This window comes from Spea bombifrons, chromosome 10, assembly GCF_027358695.1.
Source record: "Spea bombifrons isolate aSpeBom1 chromosome 10, aSpeBom1.2.pri, whole genome shotgun sequence".
NCBI classification, from domain to species: Eukaryota; Metazoa; Chordata; class Amphibia; order Anura; family Pelobatidae; genus Spea; species Spea bombifrons.
Genome location: NC_071096.1, coordinates 14,859,019 through 14,878,682, shown reverse-complemented (window position 1 = coordinate 14,878,682; position 19,664 = coordinate 14,859,019). Strand labels below are relative to the sequence as shown.

Sequence of the window (19,664 nt, the reverse complement as noted above, 5' to 3'; positions counted from 1 at the left end):
ACTCAGATTTTCTTTCAGGGCTGGCCATTTATGATGTATAGTTCGTGTGGTGAGAAGATTTTCCATCTCTAATTCATTACATGTGTAGCATAGCAGAGCATAGGTGGGAATGGATCGCTGGTATCTCACCGCTGCTTTTCCTCTTCTCAGGCCAGGAATCAAGAACTCGAGGAACTTAATAAAGATATCAGGCAATGCAACCTCCAGCAGTTCATTCTGCAAACAGGATCCACAATTACAAATGGTCAGTTCAGACCCGATGAAGACCCTTTATATGAGCCAAGTGATTCTCAATGGGAAGCACACTACAGGAGTAAAGGTATGAGCAGATGAAGTGTGAAGTTCTTACAAACTGTGTCCGGTTCTAATGACTTCTGATTTTTATTTTTTTTGTGGGAGAGATTGAGTTGGTGATGTACAGCAAAACTGCTTCCTTGGTGTCACCTGTACTTAGAATGTGGTATAGAGAATTAAGACGAGTAAACTGCTTGGCTACAGCAAACCTCGGCCACAATTTAACAATACAATACTTCTCACACTGATTAAATAAAAGGTGCTTGTAGAACCACAAAGGAAACGTATTGACATGGTGATATGTTTCAGTGGATGATAACTAGGATTTTAATTCATTTTAGGACCTATTTGCAGCTGTAATCTAAGCCAGTTTGGGAATTGATTACCAATCTCACCTCTTCCCAAAACAAGCAAAAAACTGTCCCTCCCTCAGCTATTCTATATACGAATATCAGGAATGGCTAAATATTCCTTTTTAAAAAAAAAAAAACTATTTGTGGGGTATTTTAAAAAGCCCCCACAACAAAAAGCAGGTATGTTCATTTCGTCATTGTCACAGTAGGGTACCACGGTTTATGGACAGTAATTACTATTATTATTATCATTTATTTATATAGCGCCACCAGTTTACGCAGCGCTTAATACAATACATCAGTTCAAGGGATATGACAAGGCTAGAATTGACAGACTAAGACAAACCGATACATTCGGTGGAGAGAGCCCTGCAAGCAAGCTTACATAAATTTGTTTTCCCCAGAGAACTCTGCAATAACTGTTGCCTGAAATCTTTGCCAGTTTTACAGGTGTTACGTAGTATTTCGAAGCCATGTTTTCATGTTTCCTGCCTCCTATCGGCATTCTTGTGAAACGCGTACCTCCAAAGTGTCCAGTTTAAAGTGTGACAGTCCCAATTTAGACACTGACCCATTTTTGCAGGCGGGTGGAATCTCCTAACCAGCCCACTGAGTTGTAGCTACCATCTGGCCACCTTGTGATTATATTAAGACTATTTCCCAACATTCTTCTTCAACAACACAAGAGGCGACTGTAGATTTACCATACCCCCAGCCCCCCCCCCTTTTTTAAGCGTCTGAAGATATGCATAGTTATATAGGCTGAAAAAAGACATGTGGCCATCAAGTTCAGGCTTTCCCACATCTGTTAAGAATTGGTTCTGGGTAAAGAACTGTTCACATTTGGAAAAGCAGACACGTTTAAGCATTCTAATTGAACTTTCTATTTTTAGTAAAATCTGTGAACAAATGTCAGTGTTTTTCTCACTTAATAAATGCGTGCATGCGCTTCCATTTCTGGCACATCTTGTTTCAATAATTTTAGCAGGCAACACGTTTACTTTGCAGTTTTCTCCTGCATCATTAAGCGTCATCTTGCTGATGGAATAATGCACCCCCCCCCCCCCCGAGAAGCACTGTGGTGTCTTTCCCGTGAGGAAATTGTTTAGTAATTCACTCAGCCCACCATCCCTAGAAAGGCCTCCAGTTTTCCACGATTTAAAAATTAACAGCACAGAATAGATCAGTCAACAACTGCAAGTAGGCCACCATCAGATATATTTGGACCAAGTACAAAGCATCTGGCCTGGGTCCATTTAAAATCCCCCCCCCAGTGCCATATCCCTTTAATCACTTTCTCATGTTCTCTGACTTTGTCTTCATCTGCCCCATGTCCACCTTTTACTTTAGGAGACTATTTTTATTGTCCTCCATACTACTGTCACTGAGGGCACTAAGCCCACCTTATACCTGTATCCCTGCCACTGCTTGCCTGGCAGTAAGAAGCACATAGTAGTGGCTACAACAATACGTTGCTGTTGCATGTAAATATTAAGAGCTTGTTACTGTTCATTGCGTGTGAATTCTAGTGGTCAGTCAGATTAAAGTGTATTTCTTTCTCTCCCCAGCAGTTCTGTCTTCAAGAGATACATCTTGGACCTAGATAGCAAAGCCTGGACTACTTTCAACTAACCGAAACCACTGAAGAATTTATATGTATTGTTTACTTTGCAAATATAAATGCAATGGCAGCCTTTTTATGTCAATATATATATATATTATAAGATGTATATAGAAATAAGATTGTATATCATTTTGTATTATGAACATATGTTTTATATAAATACCAAAAGTAATAACCACTTAAATCTTTAAAAAGGAAATGTCACGCATTGGTCCTTAGCACACACAACCCTCTTTAAATGGTCCCTGCTTTATTCATTGTAAAAACAATAAAATGTTCCTTATTCATTTAGCTACATAAGTGTCTTGTCATTGTGTATAGATGGAAATCATGCAGATATCATGCTACATCTCTTAGCTAAATTGTGAGTTGCTAAGGTGTTTGGTAATGTCAGTTAATTGACATTCTAAGCTTATGAATGGCCAACACTAGTTAGCTGCTCTTGTAGAAGAGGCAAGATTGACCTGGCAGATCTATCACTTATAGTACTAAATCTTAGTTCTTTATACTCATTGTAATATGAAGAAAAAAAATCACGGATAAAATCTGCATCTTTGTATTGGAAACCCACCATGGGAGCAGCCATCTTTACCTTCTCAGGATGCCTGTCCCACATTACATTATTCCTCCTTGTTCCGATACTAGTCCATTTCAGTAGATAGTTCTGGTAATCTTTGCAAGGATAGGGACTGAATCAGAATTTCAGAACAGGAGACTCTTATGTTTCTTAGCTCCCATAAATGTAAAATAGTGCCCAACCCCACATGGTTCTCCTATACTCACATTCTAAACAGTAAATTAGGCATGACAGACTCTGGTATATGTACAGCTAATCTTAAAACACTCGTGGGACCCCATTTTGTCAAGGTAGATGAAGAAAGGTGAAAGCTGAAGAAATTTACCCCCAAAAGAATCCATGATAAGTGTTCCATAGCCAACTGTAAAACCACAGCACAGACTGTCCACCATTTTTCAGCAGAAGCTTGGCAAAAGTCCCCCCAAAAACATGTAACATTGGTAGATTTTTGTATCCTTTGTCTCTTTTATTACAGATAAAATACCTTACGATTACTAGATTTGGTGGTCAGTATTTTTAAGGCAATTTCCATATGAAAAACGTAACACAAAAGGTTGCTCTCAGTACATTTTATTTTCATATTTGAAAAAGACAGTACAAGTGAAAACAAAATTAAATAATTTACAAAACATGGCCTATGATTAACATTTTAAACCCCGGTATGCCAATGCATCAGTCTACCCAAGAGTACTTTAGATATTCACCCTAAAGAGAGGCAGAAGGCACCATCGGCTGTTCGTGACCACTTACTTTCTTGCCGTTTCCACAAGCTGTTTCTCAGTGGTGCCACTGGGGTAGATGTGGCAAAGCGGTCAGTTGCGTTCCGAAAGGCTGGTTAGCCGCTGTCACACGCACAGTGGCATTATGGGAGCAGCACAATGTGCGTTAGTCAGTGGCTTACCTGCATCTGGAGTTGGTTTTGTAGCCAAGATGGAGCCTTGTTTTTGCAAAACAGTAACAAGCTCACCATCTGAAAACAGGAAGATCATCCACATCAACTTTGTTCAAGTATTTGTACCATGTAATTGAAGAAGAAAACATTTCTAGAGAGATAAACCGTTAATTCCATGATCAGTGCAGATTTCTAAGCTGTGTAAATGTTCTGCTTGTGGTGTATCTAAATCATAGCATGCCACTGTTTACCAGCTGGAGCAATCACCTTAAAGGACAGTACTTTCCCTTATCCTAAACCTCCATGTTCTGAATTGCCCCTTGTTGACGGACTGAACATTGGCTTATTTAGCAGGCTCGTATGTCACAGGGTAGACCATTTGCCTGCACAGTTCTATAAAGAACTATGCCCCTACAGAAAAAACAAAATGCGCTAGAAGCAAACGTGTGCATTCCCTTAAATTATGCATGCCCAGAAAACTCTGCACTGTTCAAATCATGGGGATGGGGGCTATTCTCAGGTGTCCATGTCCCTAAAGTGATACAAGGCCCCTAGTCACTAGAATCCATTACTCTTTAAAATTCCAGCTGCTAGGAAACATTCACCATGTTTTAATCCATATAAGTTACAGCACATTTCTTACATACTCACGGCTTGGAAGTTACATATTGCACTGAGCTAAGTGCAGGTCACGGAGTCCAACAAACATAAAATAGATTCCCTGAGTAAGAACTACAGGTTAATAGACACACACACATATATATATATATATATATATATATAATCTCTACTGTGCAAAGCAGATTTGTGATCAGTTGATGACAGAGACACTTTTAGGATTGTTGACTGGCCACCAGTGATGGAGGTAACACGAGCTTAAATACTTTGCATTACTTTGCAACTCTACCGCAGCACACAATTTAAAACTAGAGGCTTATTTAAATAATCTAAAAGGCAAACACTCAGTCCAAAGGTCTGCAGCCCTGGTCTAGATAGAAACGTTTCTATACGTTGCATGGTGTTTTTTTCATTAGCGATTTAAAGGGTGAATTATCTATTCGGGGAGGGGAGGGGAGGGGGGGGCAGACCCTAGAGCTGGAGTTTGAGGTAACTGGATAAAGCTGCTGATCAGCGCACCTCAGGACTGTAATATGAATCAAAGTGTTACAGAACAAAATGAGGTTTAAAAACACAGTTGATGCCCACTATCACCTTGTGGCTGCACTTTATTCTGCATAGTGAAACATTCAAAAAGGCAAGGTGCAAATTGCTTAGATTTGCCCATATATCAAAGCTCCTGGGCATGACTATCCTGACAAGCCCACCACTCTAGCAAAAGTCCCATTTATTGGCATTGCCAGTATGGATTGGGCACACAGACCGCCAGAATTAAGACTACACAGTCATGTGCTTCAAATGTTATACCCCAAAATGACTGGGTTCAAAACCGAGCCTAGCACGGACTCATCATGCTTTCAGCATACTGATCTCTAGGGTCCCGAAGCAGTTTAATATACTTAAATCACATGACGCAAACTGTTGCCATAGCTACTGATTTAAGGTATTTTGGGGTTAAATGTAGCCCTACCAGTTGCTTTCATCCACCCTGGAGGCATACCACTGAATCTGTCCCTTCCACAATAAAAAAAAGGCAAACTATTTTAAATGTAATTCACTTTAGGTATCTACACATCACAAGGTAAAATTTGTTATCACTAAATGTTTACTGCAATTAGTGCTGGCCATTAAACAACAACTAGGTTGTACCTACCTTTACCCCTTGGGTGCTTTATCGCCCCGTTTTATATTCTAATTTTTAGCCTACAGCTGTATATTTTAATCACTTTATATTAATCAGTTGCTAACCATATATGACATGGATGCCAGGGAAATTTCTCTAGTAGCCTGACAGCGCTTAATAACATCTGCAAATGCTTTCGTTTCACTTTGCTGACCTGGAGCTTGGAAACTCCTGCATTCCTCTGCAGGGGCTGGGCACGCATGCAACATATAGATAGACAGCTAGACGTTATAGGACCGTAGATCCGTGTCTACGTTTACCCGAATATGGAGTTGTTTTGCTACATGGTGAAAAATGATATTGACGGCTGCACCTGGGTTTTCGCCTTCTAGAAAAAAAATTATATACATACATTAGAATAATAACGATACATGGCATTCAGATATTTTGACACGCAATAGAAGAGACATGATGATAGACATAGAGGAGGGCAGGAGATAAATGAGACAAAATAAAAAAAATTAAAAAAGGTAGACAAATACAATAAAATAATTTGAATGGGTGATACAGGCATAAAGCTATCCCGAATCTAAGACGATAAAGCACTGATCAAGGTTTAAGTCCTTACAGACTAGATGGGCCAAACAGTTCTTATCTGCCACCAAATTCTATGTGTCCCAAGTGATCCCAGCATTAAACTGCACACCGAATACTTGTGATCGTCATTTATTTGAATAGATACGGTTATAGTTCACATGGGGTTTCTTAGCTATAATGTACAGTTAGTGCATTTTACTCTACTTTTTGTTCCATTGGTAAGCAATAGACTAAAGAACAACGTATGCTTGAATCTAAATTAAATAGCAGACAAAGTAGGCAGAGCGTCACATAATAATGATGGAAGGCAAAGTAGATGGCCTCGGTCCGGCTCTGCATAATTACTGCTGGAAATTACACATCGATTTGCAATGCATTCTACAGGCATATAAACGGAGCCGCTCGTTCCAATGGTAAAACATCACGAATAAAGCACTCACCCAGAAAGTCCGGTGTAACATTCCGCTCGCGCATCACCTGCAATGAATCGGAAAACGTGTATAAAATTTGGAAATTATAGGTAAAAGTTTCCTGCAACGGGTAACATTAAACAGCCTGTAAGTTGCAGCTGGAGCAGCCCTGCCCACACCACCTGCCACCCACAGCAGCTTCATCCGCCCTTTTGACACTTTACCTTGGAGCCCAATTAAGATTCGGCATGCCACATTACATTCACGGCTTGGGAGAGAATCCTTCCAATCAAAGACAAACTGGGCGGTTTACACCCACCCGCGCCACGCCCCCACTGCTGGATGGGGTGCGGTGCGTTCGTTTCTGCACGTCTTACTTTGTGGAGCATACCAAGTCTCACCGCACCCAGGGGATGTTCTTTATTAACTGCGGGCATCATTACAACGCATATCTCCTCTCCGTGGCAAAAAGCACACGGTTTGGATATTGTTTAACTTCTCAGCATATTATCCACAATAACATTGTAAATACAATACTCGTCTACAAATAATGAAGCTTATGTATGAAAAATACCCACCCATCACATCTATGGAAACGTCCAAGCCGGTGGTAAGAAATGTTTTGCCATGAGGACTGTGTCAATGCGCACGTACCCCAGAAGCTGAGTGACGATGGAGGGCGTTATGAAGGTGTAGAGGCGTGCATACAGAGCGCGCGAAAATAGAATAAATCTGTATCACAAAATCACAGGAAATGAACTTGGAAATCATGGTTTCAAGTGATATATATAATGCCCTACATAAAGGATACAAACTTGGGTACACTGAGATGAGGGGAATTACCAGGCAGCTTTTGGCAGCTTAATGATGGTGTCACTCTGTCCCTAAGATGTCCCACCCCTGCCAGACTTACCGGTGCAGACTCCATGGGGTCTTGCGGGGCCATCTACGCATAACGCGTATTCAACCTCCGGTGCCGGCACTTCCGCTGTGGGAAGTACCGGCAAGGAAGATTAACGTACATCGCGCAGACGTGCAGCGGCGATGCGAGGATAAACAACCTCTGCTGCCGGCACGTCTGCACGATGTGCTTTAACAATCTCCCTTGCCGGGACTCCCCCCATGGGAATTCCCGGCAAGGGAGATTGTTAAAGCACATCGTGCAGACGGTGAACGTCTGCGTGATGTGCTTAGACAACTTCCTGTGCCGGCACTCCCCCCGTGGGAAGTGTTGGCAGGGGAGGCTGTCTCAGCGTATCAGAGAGTAGGATACGGGTCCCCTGCACCACTGCAGTGGATCTGTATCCTAACTCTGCTGCCTGCCCGGAACTGCATGTCCCGGGCGTCGGGCGCTAGACCCCGAATATAGGCCGCACCCCCACTTTAAGTCTAGAAAAAAAGTGCGGCCTATGTTCGGGCCAATACGGTATTTTATTGGGTTAAGGCAGAACCCGAGTATAAGAATAGTAGCCTGAGGTCCTGAACAGGCATAACACCAAACCACAGGGCACTGGCGCTAAAGTTACCTCAGGGCCCCTCAACAGCTGGTCTGTGCTATCATTGCCCCCCCCCAAACAACTTGTCTGTGTCTTCTTTACCCCTTGCCCCCTCCTTCCAACATACACTCTGGCACATATATGTAAACACACACACATACATACTCACCAACACACAGGGTGCCATGGCAGCAGGGGCGCCAGGTGGCCATCCTGAGGCAGGTGCATGGCACCTATGTGGCAGGGAGCGCGGGGGAGAGAGGGGCACCAAGCGGTCACTCATGAAAACGTTTTCAGTAACCGCTCGGCGCCTTTCTGTTTCCTCCGTACCCTACCACCACCCGCCTCGGTGCTTCCCTGAGGCGTAACACGAAACCACAGGGTCCTGGTGCTAAAATTACCCTAGGGCCCCTCAACAGCTGGTCTGTGATATCATTGCCCCCAAACAACTTGTCTGTCCCTTTTGTACCCCTTGCCCAACATACACTCTGGCACATATATGTAAACACACTTATACACATACCCACCAACACACAGGGTGCCATGGCAGCAGGGGTGCCAGGTGGCCATCCAATCACTAAGACCAGGGCCGCCCCAAGGCAGGTGCACGGCCCCAAGTGCCAAGCGGTCACTCATGAAAACGTTTTTCAGCAACCGCTCTGCGTCCTTCTGCTTCCTCCTTACCCTGCCACCACCTGCCTCGGTGCTTCAATGACTTTGGTGGTGAGATCGCGAGGCCTCCGTCTTGGTTGGGGTGTCGACATTTCATGCTGAGCGCAGGTATGTTATGTCATACCCCAGCGCTCAGCATTGACCCTCTTTTCATATGTTTTTCTGCTTGGGCAGATAGATGGGCCAAATAATAGCTATTTACTGCTGACACATTCTATGCTTAAAAAACAATGTATATGGGCAATTTGATGCACACTGTTGTGTATAGTAATTTTGTACCAAAAAAACGTCCTTTCCATGGTTAATGTGCACTGTTGGCACTTTGAGGTCTGCAACTTGGTTTCATGAAGAAAATTGGGCATTCGGGCTCAAAAAACGTTCCCCATCACTGATCTAGGGCACGCCCTCCAACATTGGAAATGGCCACATCGTGTAAGCCCAGTTTCAGGAGATGGAGCACACCCTTGCAAAACAACACTGCTCAAAGCAACAGGCTGGAGGAATCACTTGAGCAGTAAGAGCAGTATCCAAAAGCAGAGTCAAATGTAATGCAGAGGTCAGGGCCAGGAGACAGGGTTAATAAACGTGTAGCAAAGCAGAGGTCAAAGTCTAGGAAATCAGGCATTTAATTATAACACCTCCAGCAGCAAAAACACACAACCAGATACTGGCTGGAGTTGAGGCTGATCTTTTAAAGCCTGTTGACGAGGTCCATAAAATATAAATTATATGTGGAAACAGCTAAGTGAGTGAAGAAATTGATGGTTTCATGGCTGGGATGACAACATTCTAAGGACATACATACATACTAGGGCTGCAACAACTAATCTATAAAATCGATAACAATCAATAATGAAAATCGTTGACATTGATTAGATGAATTAGTCTGAACGTCTCCGCTGCTGCCCGGCACTTCCGCTGGGGCTTCTATGATGGAGCGCCGCCGTCCTCCAGATTGTAAGATCGTTTGAGCAGGGCCCTCCTCACCTGTTGTCTCTGTTAGTCAATTTGTTATGTCACATAATACTTGTTATAGCCTTTCTACCCATTGTACAGTGCTACGGAATTTGATGGCGCTATATAAAACAATAAATAATAATATGACCAGAAGTGCTGGGCAGCAGCAGAGGTAGTCTATGCGCATCGCACAGACTTTCATCGCCTGCCCCCCACTTGACACCAAGGAGTCTGGAGCATGGGGGCAAGTCTGGGGATGCATTGGTAAGTTGGGGGAGGGCAGAGTGGCATTTTTCTCAATCCTAGTTTTTATTAAATATGAAAAAATAGTTTACATGTGAATATTTACTAGTAAAAATCTTTTAGGTATTAAAACCTAGTTTGAGAAATACTGTGTTTGGGTTCTTGTACCTTTAAAATATGGCTTTTATTATTATGTCATAGTAAAATAAGAAGGCGATTAGAAAAATGTCATTGTGATAAAGTGTTGTGTGCAAAGAGTACAAGGACACATGTTAATGTGAATTTTTTTTTTTGACATTTTTTATTCTGCTGTTTGTTTTTAACACCCAGTTTGTTCATTACATTATTTTCAACAAAAAATTGCCATTTTCTTTTTATAATCGATCAAAAAAATAATCTGCCAACTATTAAAGAATGATTCCTCTCACAGCCCCAGATGGTGGATTTTAGACTTACAATCAAAGGATAAAAAACCCAGGATGAAAAGAAATATATCTTATACCATAAGAAAAACAAATGGGGGGGGCGTGGCTGGCCTGGCGAGGAAGATGGCTGCCTGATTTGTTTTCTCCGCGCCACCCGTCCTAATATTTGCAGACACACCGGTGTAATCCGCAATGGGCCGCACTAAAAAGGGTCCTCCGGAACCGACTACCCCGGCGACTAGCGGCAGACCCCAATCCGCGTCCTTGAAGGACTTTTTCGCTGCTCCTTTGCCCCTGCAGACACAGCCGGGAGATCCCGACATGGCGCAGACTCCCGCGTGCTTTCGGGCCTCGGAGGACGGCGCTCCCCCGCTGCCCGTGCCAAGTTCCTCGGGACCGCCTTCGCCTGATTGGCGCCGACTTTTTTCCTCCCTACCCACCAAGGACGACTTCAGTCTCCTCGTGGCAGAGGTGAAGCAGACGGTCCGGGCCGAAGTAGCGGCATTACGGGCCGAAGTTACCCGCCTCGACGAGAGGGTCTCTGGCGTGGACGCCAGGACCAGTGATGTCGAACGCCAGCTCTCGGCCCACTGCCGCTCATGTTCCCACCAGCTGGCTGATGTGTTCTACCACCTCGAGGACCTTGATAACCGGGGACGGCGGTCCAATATCAGGGTCCGGGGCCTTCCTGAAGGTGAGCGACCCGAGGACCTTAGGGAGATCCTGGACAGACTTTTCTCCATGATATTGGAGCGACCTGCCGACCCAGAGAGGAAGCCTATAACTTTTGACCGCGCACATAGGGCCCTACGCTCCAACGGCGGCCCGGGAGATCCCCCTAGGGACATAATTTGTTGTCTCCACAGCTACTCCTTGAAGGAGGAGATCATGCTGAAGGCCCGTGCCCGTCGTTTTTGGACCTTTGAGGGCCACGAGGTTTCCCTCTACCAGGACCTTTCCCACTACACGCTGCTGGCCAGGAGGGCCTTACGTCCGGTGACCGCTGCGCTCCAGGAGAGGAAGATCGTCTACCGTTGGGGTTACCCATTCGCCCTGGTCGCCCGTCGGGGCTCGCTCACGGCTACCATCCGCAGGCCTGCGGATGTTCGTCCCTTCCTGTTGGAACTGGACCTGCCGCCGCTTGAGGTCCCCGACTGGACCGCCCGGGACGTGGATCCTCGACAGCGCCGCGGCAGATCGACACAACGCGGACCCCCCCGGGTCAGACCCCTTCGACGGGCTGCGGGAGACGGTGATCGCGACCGGCAACCGAGGGAGTGATTGATGCCGGCCCTGCGCCGGTGGCGAACCCGCGGAGACTCGGTTGTATCCTTCCCTGGTTGTAGAGCTGAAACAACGAATCGATAAAATCGATAATAATCGATAACGGAAATCATCGATAACGATTTCCGTTATCGATTAATCGAGTGATCAATTCGTTGTTGGAGCACTCGGCTCCTTTTACTTACCTCCGCGAGCGTTCCCCGCTTCTGCTACACGCTCTGCAGTCTCCGCCTTCTTTTAGCTACGTGACGGATGTGACGCGTTCCGGAGGTAAGTATTCTTCATGTCTATGTGCACGGATCGCACAGAGCCACTCGCACAGAGCGAATCGCTCTGTGCGAATGGAGCCACTCGCACAGAGCGGTTCGCTCTGTGCGAGTGGCTCCACTCGCACAGAGCGGTTCGCTCTGTGCGAGTGGCTCCACTCGCACAGAGCGGTTCGCTCTGTGCGAGTGGAGCCACTCGCACAGAGCGGTTCGCTCTGTGCGAGTGGCTCCATTCGCACAGAGCGGTTCGCTCTGTGCGAGTGGCTCCATTCGCACAGAGCGGTTCGCTCTGTGCGAGTGGCTCCATTCGCACAGAGCGGTTCGCTCTGTGCGAGTGGCTCCATTCGCACAGAGCGAACCGCTCTGTGCGAGTGGCTCCATTCGCACAGAGCGAACCGCTCTGTGCGAGTGGCTCCATTCGCACAGAGCGGTTCGTGAGTGTGGGTGCAGGGCAGAGTGGGGGTGGGGGTGCAGGGCAGAGTGGGGGTGGGGGGTGCAGGGCAGGAGACTGGGTGCAGGGCAGAGTGGGGGTGGGGATGCAGGGTGTGAGTGTGGGTGCAGAGCAGAGTGGGAGACTGGGTGCAGGGCAGAGTGGGGGTGGGGATGCAGGGCAGGGTGTGAGTGTGGGTGCAGGGCAGAGTGGGTGCAGGGCAGAGTGTGAGTGTGGGGGCAGGGCAGAATGTGGGGGCAGGGCTGGGTGCAGGGCAGAGTTAGAGACTGGGTGCAGGGGCACAGTGCAAAGTGCTGGGTGCAAAGTGCCAGTGCTGGGTGCAAAGTGCCAGGGCTGGGTGCAAAGTGCTGGGTGCAAAGTGCCAGGGCTGGGTGCAAAGTGCAAAGTGCTGGTGCAAAGTGCTGAATGCTGGGTGCAAAGTGCTGGATGCAAAGTGCCAGGGCTGGGGCAAAGTGCTGGGTGCAAAGTGCTGGGTGCAAAGTGCCAGGGCTGGGTGCAAAGTGCTGGGTGCAAAGTGCTGGGTGCAAAGTGCAAAGTGCTGGGGCAAAGTTTCTTGAACAGTAATAGTCCACCTCTTTTCAGAATGTTTGGGGTTATTTTGTTTCATAAATATTGTGTTTGGGTTCTTGTACTTTGAAAATATTGTTTTTTATTACATCATAACAAAATAAGAATGTTAATGTAAATTTTAAGTTGTTTTTTAACATCCAGTTCATTAAATTCTTTTAAATAAACGAAAAATTTGCATATTGTTTTTTTTATCCGATTAATCGATTAATCGAAAAAATAATCGGCCGATTAATCGATTATTAAAATAATCGTTAGTTGCAGCCCTACCTGGTTGCGTACGCCGCTCTGACGGCGGGGACTATCGCTCTACGCGGACTCTCGTTTGTGCCTAACCGCAGGGTACCCGCGGTTCCTCTGCGCCTTCATGTTGGGTTTTGTTTTATTTTTTGTTACTCTACTTTTGTTTTTTCGCCGTGTTTTTGGGGCTGGTGGGGGGTTCTTGCGCCCTGCCTGTATTTTGTGTTTATGGGGCCCCTACGTCAGTCTGCGGCCATTTGCGGCTTTTGGCGCCTGTTGCTCGGGTCCCACATGTGGACCGTGCGCACTCTCACACATGCTTTCCCATTCACACCTGTTCTTGCTCACATTGCCTGGTACCTCATGTACCACATGCGCGCTCTTGCACACGTGCGCATTGATCGGCGCACGGTTACACAAAAATTTTTTTTTTTTTTTTTTTTTTTTTGCACTCTCACACATGCTTTCCCATTCACACCTGTTCTTGCTCACATTGCCTGGTACCTCATGTACCACATGCGCGCTCTTGCACACGTGCGCATTGATCGTCGTACGGTTACACAACAATATTTTTTTTTTTTTTTGTGAACGGCCACTCAGCAGCGGCTGATCCTTTACAGGTATGCTGGCATGATGACACTATGGTGTACTTTTGTGATATTATCAGTTCCACATGAGTAGTGAGGGTGTGGCACATAAAACACATTTGCTATTTCACGATGGCTGCGACAATGGCTGCTGGGTGTGTCTCTCACTGCATGTACGCACGTACCGTATGCATTATTACACTCTGTATCGGTTACTTTTCATTTTTTATTACACTCTGTACCAGTTGCTTTTGGGTTTTTTTTTTTTTTTTTTTTTTTTTTCCGGTTTGCGTCACCACGCTCCCTGCTAGATGCTCGGCGGCGGATGATACCCTATGGCTGTGCTGCTATGATGTCATTATGCTGAACACCTCGGGGCCACTAGCATCACTGCTGTTATTCCTCTGTATTTTTATTTTCCGTAGTTTTATTTTTATTTGTGATATTATTCGTTGCGCAAGAGTCAACAGGGTGTGACATATAACGACCATATGCTCCTACACGATGGATATGTCGGTGACTACTGCGTGTACATTGTTCTACTCTATGTCTTAAATGTGTGCTCTCTAATGTATTGCGTTGCCCGATCTTTGTTGTTTTGGTGTTGTCTGTTTTGGGCGGGTGGCGGGGCGTCTTTTGGTTTCGTGACATCTGGTTCCTCACGGAGCCTTTGCTGCTCTTTTCGTCTCCTCGCCCGCTTGGTTCTCTTCCCCACGGGGCTTGGTGTCATATCCCGTTTCCTGGGGACCCCGCTCGCCTCCCTCGGGGGGTTGGAGTCTACCTGGTACTTGACACATTTCCCCACATACTACCTCTCTCCCATACCTTCCCCCTTCCCGTCCTAGTCCTCCTTCTCGCCGCCCACTCCCTCTCCGTCCCTCACCCCCTCCCTCTACCCCCCGCGGTTTTGAGACACTGCTTTATACGGCGGCTCCCATGGCTTTCCGCCCGGCTCCGCTGACCATCTATTCTGTTAACGCACAGGGTCTCAATCTACCCGAAAAACGGTCCAGGGCTCTGAGAGAATTTAAGGCACATGATGCCTCTGTGGTGCTGCTTCAGGAGACGCACTTTCGGGAGGGGCAGGCCCCTAGCCTTAAGAATTCCCGCTACCCTTTGGGATATTTTAGTAACAATCCGGAGTCTAAGACTAAGGGGACGGCTATACTATTTTCTAGCAGGGTCCCGTTTGTTGTTAAAGATACTCTCCTTGACCCCTCGGGCCGTTTCACCTTCGTTAAGGGCTATATTTCAGAGGCTCTCTACACTTTTGCCAGTGTGTATCTCCCCAATCGATCTCAACATTTGGCCCTCCGGTCTATCGCGGCCTCGCTCTCCACCTTCGGAGAGGGCCTTGTGATTCTGGGAGGGGATTTAAATGTTCCCCTTCACCCGGAGGCTGATACCTCCTCTGGCTCTAGCTGTGTCCCAGGTAACCAGCTGCGTTCGGTTCGCAAAATCCTAGCTGAGCAGCACCTGATTGACTGTTGGCGTTCTCTGTACCCGACTGCCCGGGACTTCACTTTCTATTCCTCACCTCACGCTTGCTACTCACGACTGGACTACATATTTCTCTCTCAGACTTACCTCGACTTGCTGCGGACGGCCGTGATCCTGCCGATGACCTGGACCGACCATTCTCCTGTTTCTATTACGCTCGACTCTCCGTTGTGTAGGGCTAGGGAGTGGACGTGGCGACTTAATGACTCTTTCTTACTGGACGAGGCTCTTGTTTCTCAGACGGAGACGGAACTGCAGCAGTATTTTCTGGATAATGCTACGCAGGGGGTGTCCCCTCTGGTGGTGTGGGAGGCTCACAAGTGCGTGCTGCGGGGTTTTTTCATACAACAGGGTGCGCGGAGGAAGAGGGCGCGCGCGCTGGAGATTGATCGGCTCACTGCGCGTATTCAGCATCTGGAATCCGTGCATAAAGACACCCTGGACGAGGGGACTCACACGGAACTGACCTCCTTAAGGGGTCAGTTGTCGGATATTCTTAACTCTAGGTTTCGCCGGGCTTCCCTGTATAGCCAGAGGTTTTTCAGCGAACACGGCAAAAAATGTGGTAAGCTGTTGGCCAAGATGATTAACCCCCTTAAGCGGAACGCGCACGTTCATCGGGTTCGGACGCCTGCGGGGGATTTGTCCCCCTACCCCTCTAAGATTGTGGACGCGTTTCATGCCTACTATTCCTCCCTTTATGGCTTGTCTCAGGCTTCAGATGATCGTGCCTGTCACGATAAGCGGGTCCGTATTGATAGTTATCTGGCGGCCCACGGTGTGCGCAAGCTTACCCGCGAACAGGCGGATTCCATCGAGGAGCCGTTCTCGGCCGCGGAGCTTTCCGCGGCTCTGAAGGCTACGCAGCGGGGTAAGTGTCCGGGCCCGGACGGTTTGCCCTTGGGGTACTACCATACCTTCTCGAAGCACCTTTTCCCTCACCTGCTTGCTGCCCTCAATGCCATACGTGAGGGTCTTCAGTTCCCTTCCCAGTCGTTGGCGGCTACGATCACGGTTATTCCGAAGGAAGGCAAGGATCCTGGTTTGTGTCAGAGCTACCGGCCCATCTCGCTCCTCAATGCCGATTTAAAGCTTTTTGCCAAGATGTTGGCGCTGCGCTTGGCTCGCTTCCTCCCGCTGCTGATCCACCCCGATCAAGCAGGTTTTATCCCTCGACGTGAGGCGCGGGATAACACGATTAGGCTTCTCTCCGTGATCCACAAGGCACGGGTGGAGGCACGCCAAATTTTATTTCTGTCGACCGACGCGGAGAAGGCCTTCGATAGGGTGGACTGGGTGTTTTTGGAGGCTACCTTGGTGCATCTGGGTCTGGGTCCCTCTATGTTGGCTTGGATTAGGGCTCTCTATTCTTCGCCATCTGCTCGCATTCGGGTTAACGGGGCTCTCTCCCCCCCTATAGCGATACGGAACGGAACTAGGCAGGGGTGCCCCCTTTCCCCGATGCTCTTTGCGTTGTCTCTGGAGCCTTTCCTGGAGGCTGTCCGCTCTGACCCGAACATATTGGGGTTGCAGGAGGGTGGTAGGCATCACAAGGTTGCGGCGTACGCGGATGACCTCCTGTTTATCGTTGACCGCCCCGGTGTTACGCTTCCGAATATTCTTGAGGCATTTCGCCTCTACGGCGAGCTGTCTAACCTCAAAATAAATTATTCGAAATCTGAGATTTTGAATATTACCCTGCCCCCTAGTTTGGCGGCTGCGCTCATGCCCAGCTTCCCCTTTAAGTGGTGCCCCGAGAAGCTGCAGTATTTGGGGATCTGGCTGACTGCTGACCCCGCTCGTCTTTACCATGCTAACTTTGCGCCTCTGCTCGCCGTCCTGTCGGGGGATCTGCGGCGGTGGATGCCGCTGTTCCTCTCCTGGATGGGCCGGGTGAATGTTGTTAAGATGAACCTTTTGCCCCGGGTGTTGTACCTGTTCCAAACGCTGCCCATCCGGATACCTCGGGAGTTTTTCCAGGTTCTTCGGTCCCTGGTGTCTAAGTTTGTCTGGGGTAATAAGAGCCCTCGACAGCGGTTTTCCCAGCTTACGAGACCTAAATCTGCGGGTGGTCTTGCCTTACCTGACTTTCAGGGGTACTACCGGGCTGCCCACTTGCTTCGCGTTTTGGAGTGGCACGCCTTGGGCCCTCTAGCTAAGCCGTGGGTCGACCTGGAGCTTGGTGAGTTGCGGGGCTGTGTGTATCATGCCTTGTGGGGCCCGAGCGGCAGCCACGGCGGCATTTCGCACCCTTTTATTCTGGCGACTCTGGCGGTTTGGAGGGGGGTGGGACGGCGGGCCCGTCTCTCTACTGCTCCGTCGCCCTTGTTGCCCCTATGCGGGAATCCGGACTTTGCGCCGGGGCGCGGGGAGGGTCGATTGGATTTTCTTGGGGTTCCTGCCCCTGTTCAGGCTCGGGCGCTCCTGGGGGAGGGTGGGATTCTGCCCTTGGGTTCGTTGATAACGGGCCGCGTTCCTACGTGGTCGGAGCGCTTCACTTATCACCAAATTCGTCACTACCTTTCTACCTTGCCACGGGGGGACCTTCTTCATCGGCCCTTAACGGGCTTCGAGGTCTTGTGCACGAGGGCTCACCCACCGGAGAGGGCCATCTCCCTGCTCTACTCTTTTCTTTTGACTGCGACTTCCACGACACGACCGCCCTTCTGCGCGACCTGGGAGGCCGCCTGTGACACTCAACTCTCCGACAGGGACTGGGACAAGATTTTCATTTTTACCCATAAGAGCTCTAAAGCGACTAAGACGCAGGAGACTAATTATAAGCTGTTGACGAACTGGTACAGGACGCCGCAGAGGCTCCACCGAATGTTCCCGGGTACCTCTGATATGTGTTGGAGGTGCGGTGGGGACGTGGGCACGATGTTGCACATATGGTGGTCATGCCCTTTGTTACAGCCCTACTGGGAGGAGGTCCACCGGGTGATCTCGGAGCTCTCGGATTCCCCCCCTCCGTTCCGGCCGCTGCCCATGCTTCTGCACCACACTCCCCATTCGATCTCACATTACAAGCGGTCGGTGGTCCGACATCTCCTTGACGCTGCTAAAAGTCTCATCCCACTTCATTGGAAACAACCTCGCCCTCCCTCTCGCCGCGACTGGGTGGCGAAGGTGGAGGAGATCAGGCGGATTGAGGATCTCTCCGCCTCGACCCCGAAACTTAGGGAGGCTTATACGGCCACATGGTTCTACTGGTTGTCCTCTGTTGTGGGGCGGGATGCGTAGTTGCCCTGCTCTGCCCTTTTGATCTGTGTATTCCATTTTTGCCACTGGCCTTGTTTTTTTTTTTTTTTTTTTTTTTTCTTTCTTCTTTTTCTCGTTTTCATACCGCAAATTGCCTCCTGCTGTTGGTCGGCTTATATACTGGTTTTGTGTATGGATCTGTGTTTCTGTACATCATGGTCTCATGCCGGGGTACCCTGTTTCCCCCGTCTCCCTTCCCTCCCTCTTTTTCCTTTCTGTATCCCTACCCCCTCCCTAATATATGTTTGGAAAATTGAATAAAGTTTGATTTTGAAAAAAAAAAAGAAAAACAAATGGAAGCTTTCCAGGTTTATTTAAGTATAGAAATGCAAGTGTATTGGCACGTATAAAAAAAATTGCAACTGAAGGTGTCTAGACAGGAACAATGGTATGTAATTGAGCAAACTGCTCAAATTTGAGCAGTATTATTTGGTGGAATTAATTAAACGTTAACGATATAATAGGGGAATTAAATAATACCATAATAAGAGACCTTCTTTCTTTCTGGTGTATGTTAAAAAAAAAAAAAAAAAAATTGCTGGAAATAAATATTCCAAATTTAGATTTGTCTAATTGGTTAAAAAAAAGGAATTAATAAAATTGATGATTTGATGTTGAGAGATAAAATAAAACCCTTTCAACAACTAGTAGATGGTTATAGTATTTTAGTAACTTTTTACATATTTTCAGGTTAAATCCAATGAAGCAAATAAGGTCCGCTTTATTGAAGAGTTCTTGAATAAAGAAACCGAAGAGGAGACTATTTAAATCTTGCAAGGTGCTTAGAGAAGAACTTTCTCATAGGGTCGATATTCCATATAAGATTAAATGGGTTAGAGAGCTAAGCATTGAGATAGAGGATCAGAAAAGGATTGAATCATGGTTTAATATTCCAAAAATAACAGATTGTCTTAATCTTCAAGAGTTGCACGCCATGTTATTGATAGTATTTTGTCCCTAAAACCTTGCATAAAATATATTCTAATGTACATGACCTTTGTTGGAGATGTGAAATAACTCAAGGATCCATGTCTCACATTTGGTGACATTGTACAAAAATCCAAAGTATTAGGTATAATCCAAGAAATAATAACTGGGTTGACAATTTCATCATTACCACATACAGCTTTATTTTTTTTGCTTCTAACACATCAACTTCGATGACAAAATGTTCACTTGCTGCCTAATATATCCCACCCACCGACAGGTGCTATTATACCAAGATTA

The 19,664-nt window shown here is 47.1% G+C and overlaps 1 protein-coding gene and 1 long non-coding RNA gene across 4 annotated transcripts in view; one reads left to right on the top strand and one right to left on the bottom strand.

The window, feature by feature from the left end:
* RASSF7 (Ras association domain family member 7) overlaps positions 1-2,571 on the top strand; it is a 32,569-nt gene extending 29,998 nt beyond the window's left edge. For 2 of the 3 annotated variants that reach the window (XM_053448720.1, XM_053448721.1), the window contains exons 4-5: positions 151-319; positions 2,216-2,571. In XM_053448720.1, the coding sequence (XP_053304695.1) occupies positions 151-319; positions 2,216-2,250 (204 nt within the window). In that variant the 3' untranslated portion in view covers positions 2,251-2,571. The remainder of the gene's footprint in view (positions 1-150; positions 320-2,215) is intronic. The other variant, XM_053448722.1, reaches the window with a different exon arrangement.
* An 831-nt stretch (positions 2,572-3,402) lies between these two features.
* LOC128467185 (uncharacterized) lies at positions 3,403-5,868 on the bottom strand. The gene is made up of 2 exons (XR_008345695.1): positions 5,696-5,868; positions 3,403-3,818 (listed from the first exon to the last, which is right to left on the bottom strand). It is a non-coding gene; the product is annotated as an uncharacterized LOC128467185 (long non-coding RNA).
* Positions 5,869-19,664: the final 13,796 nt, after the last annotated feature.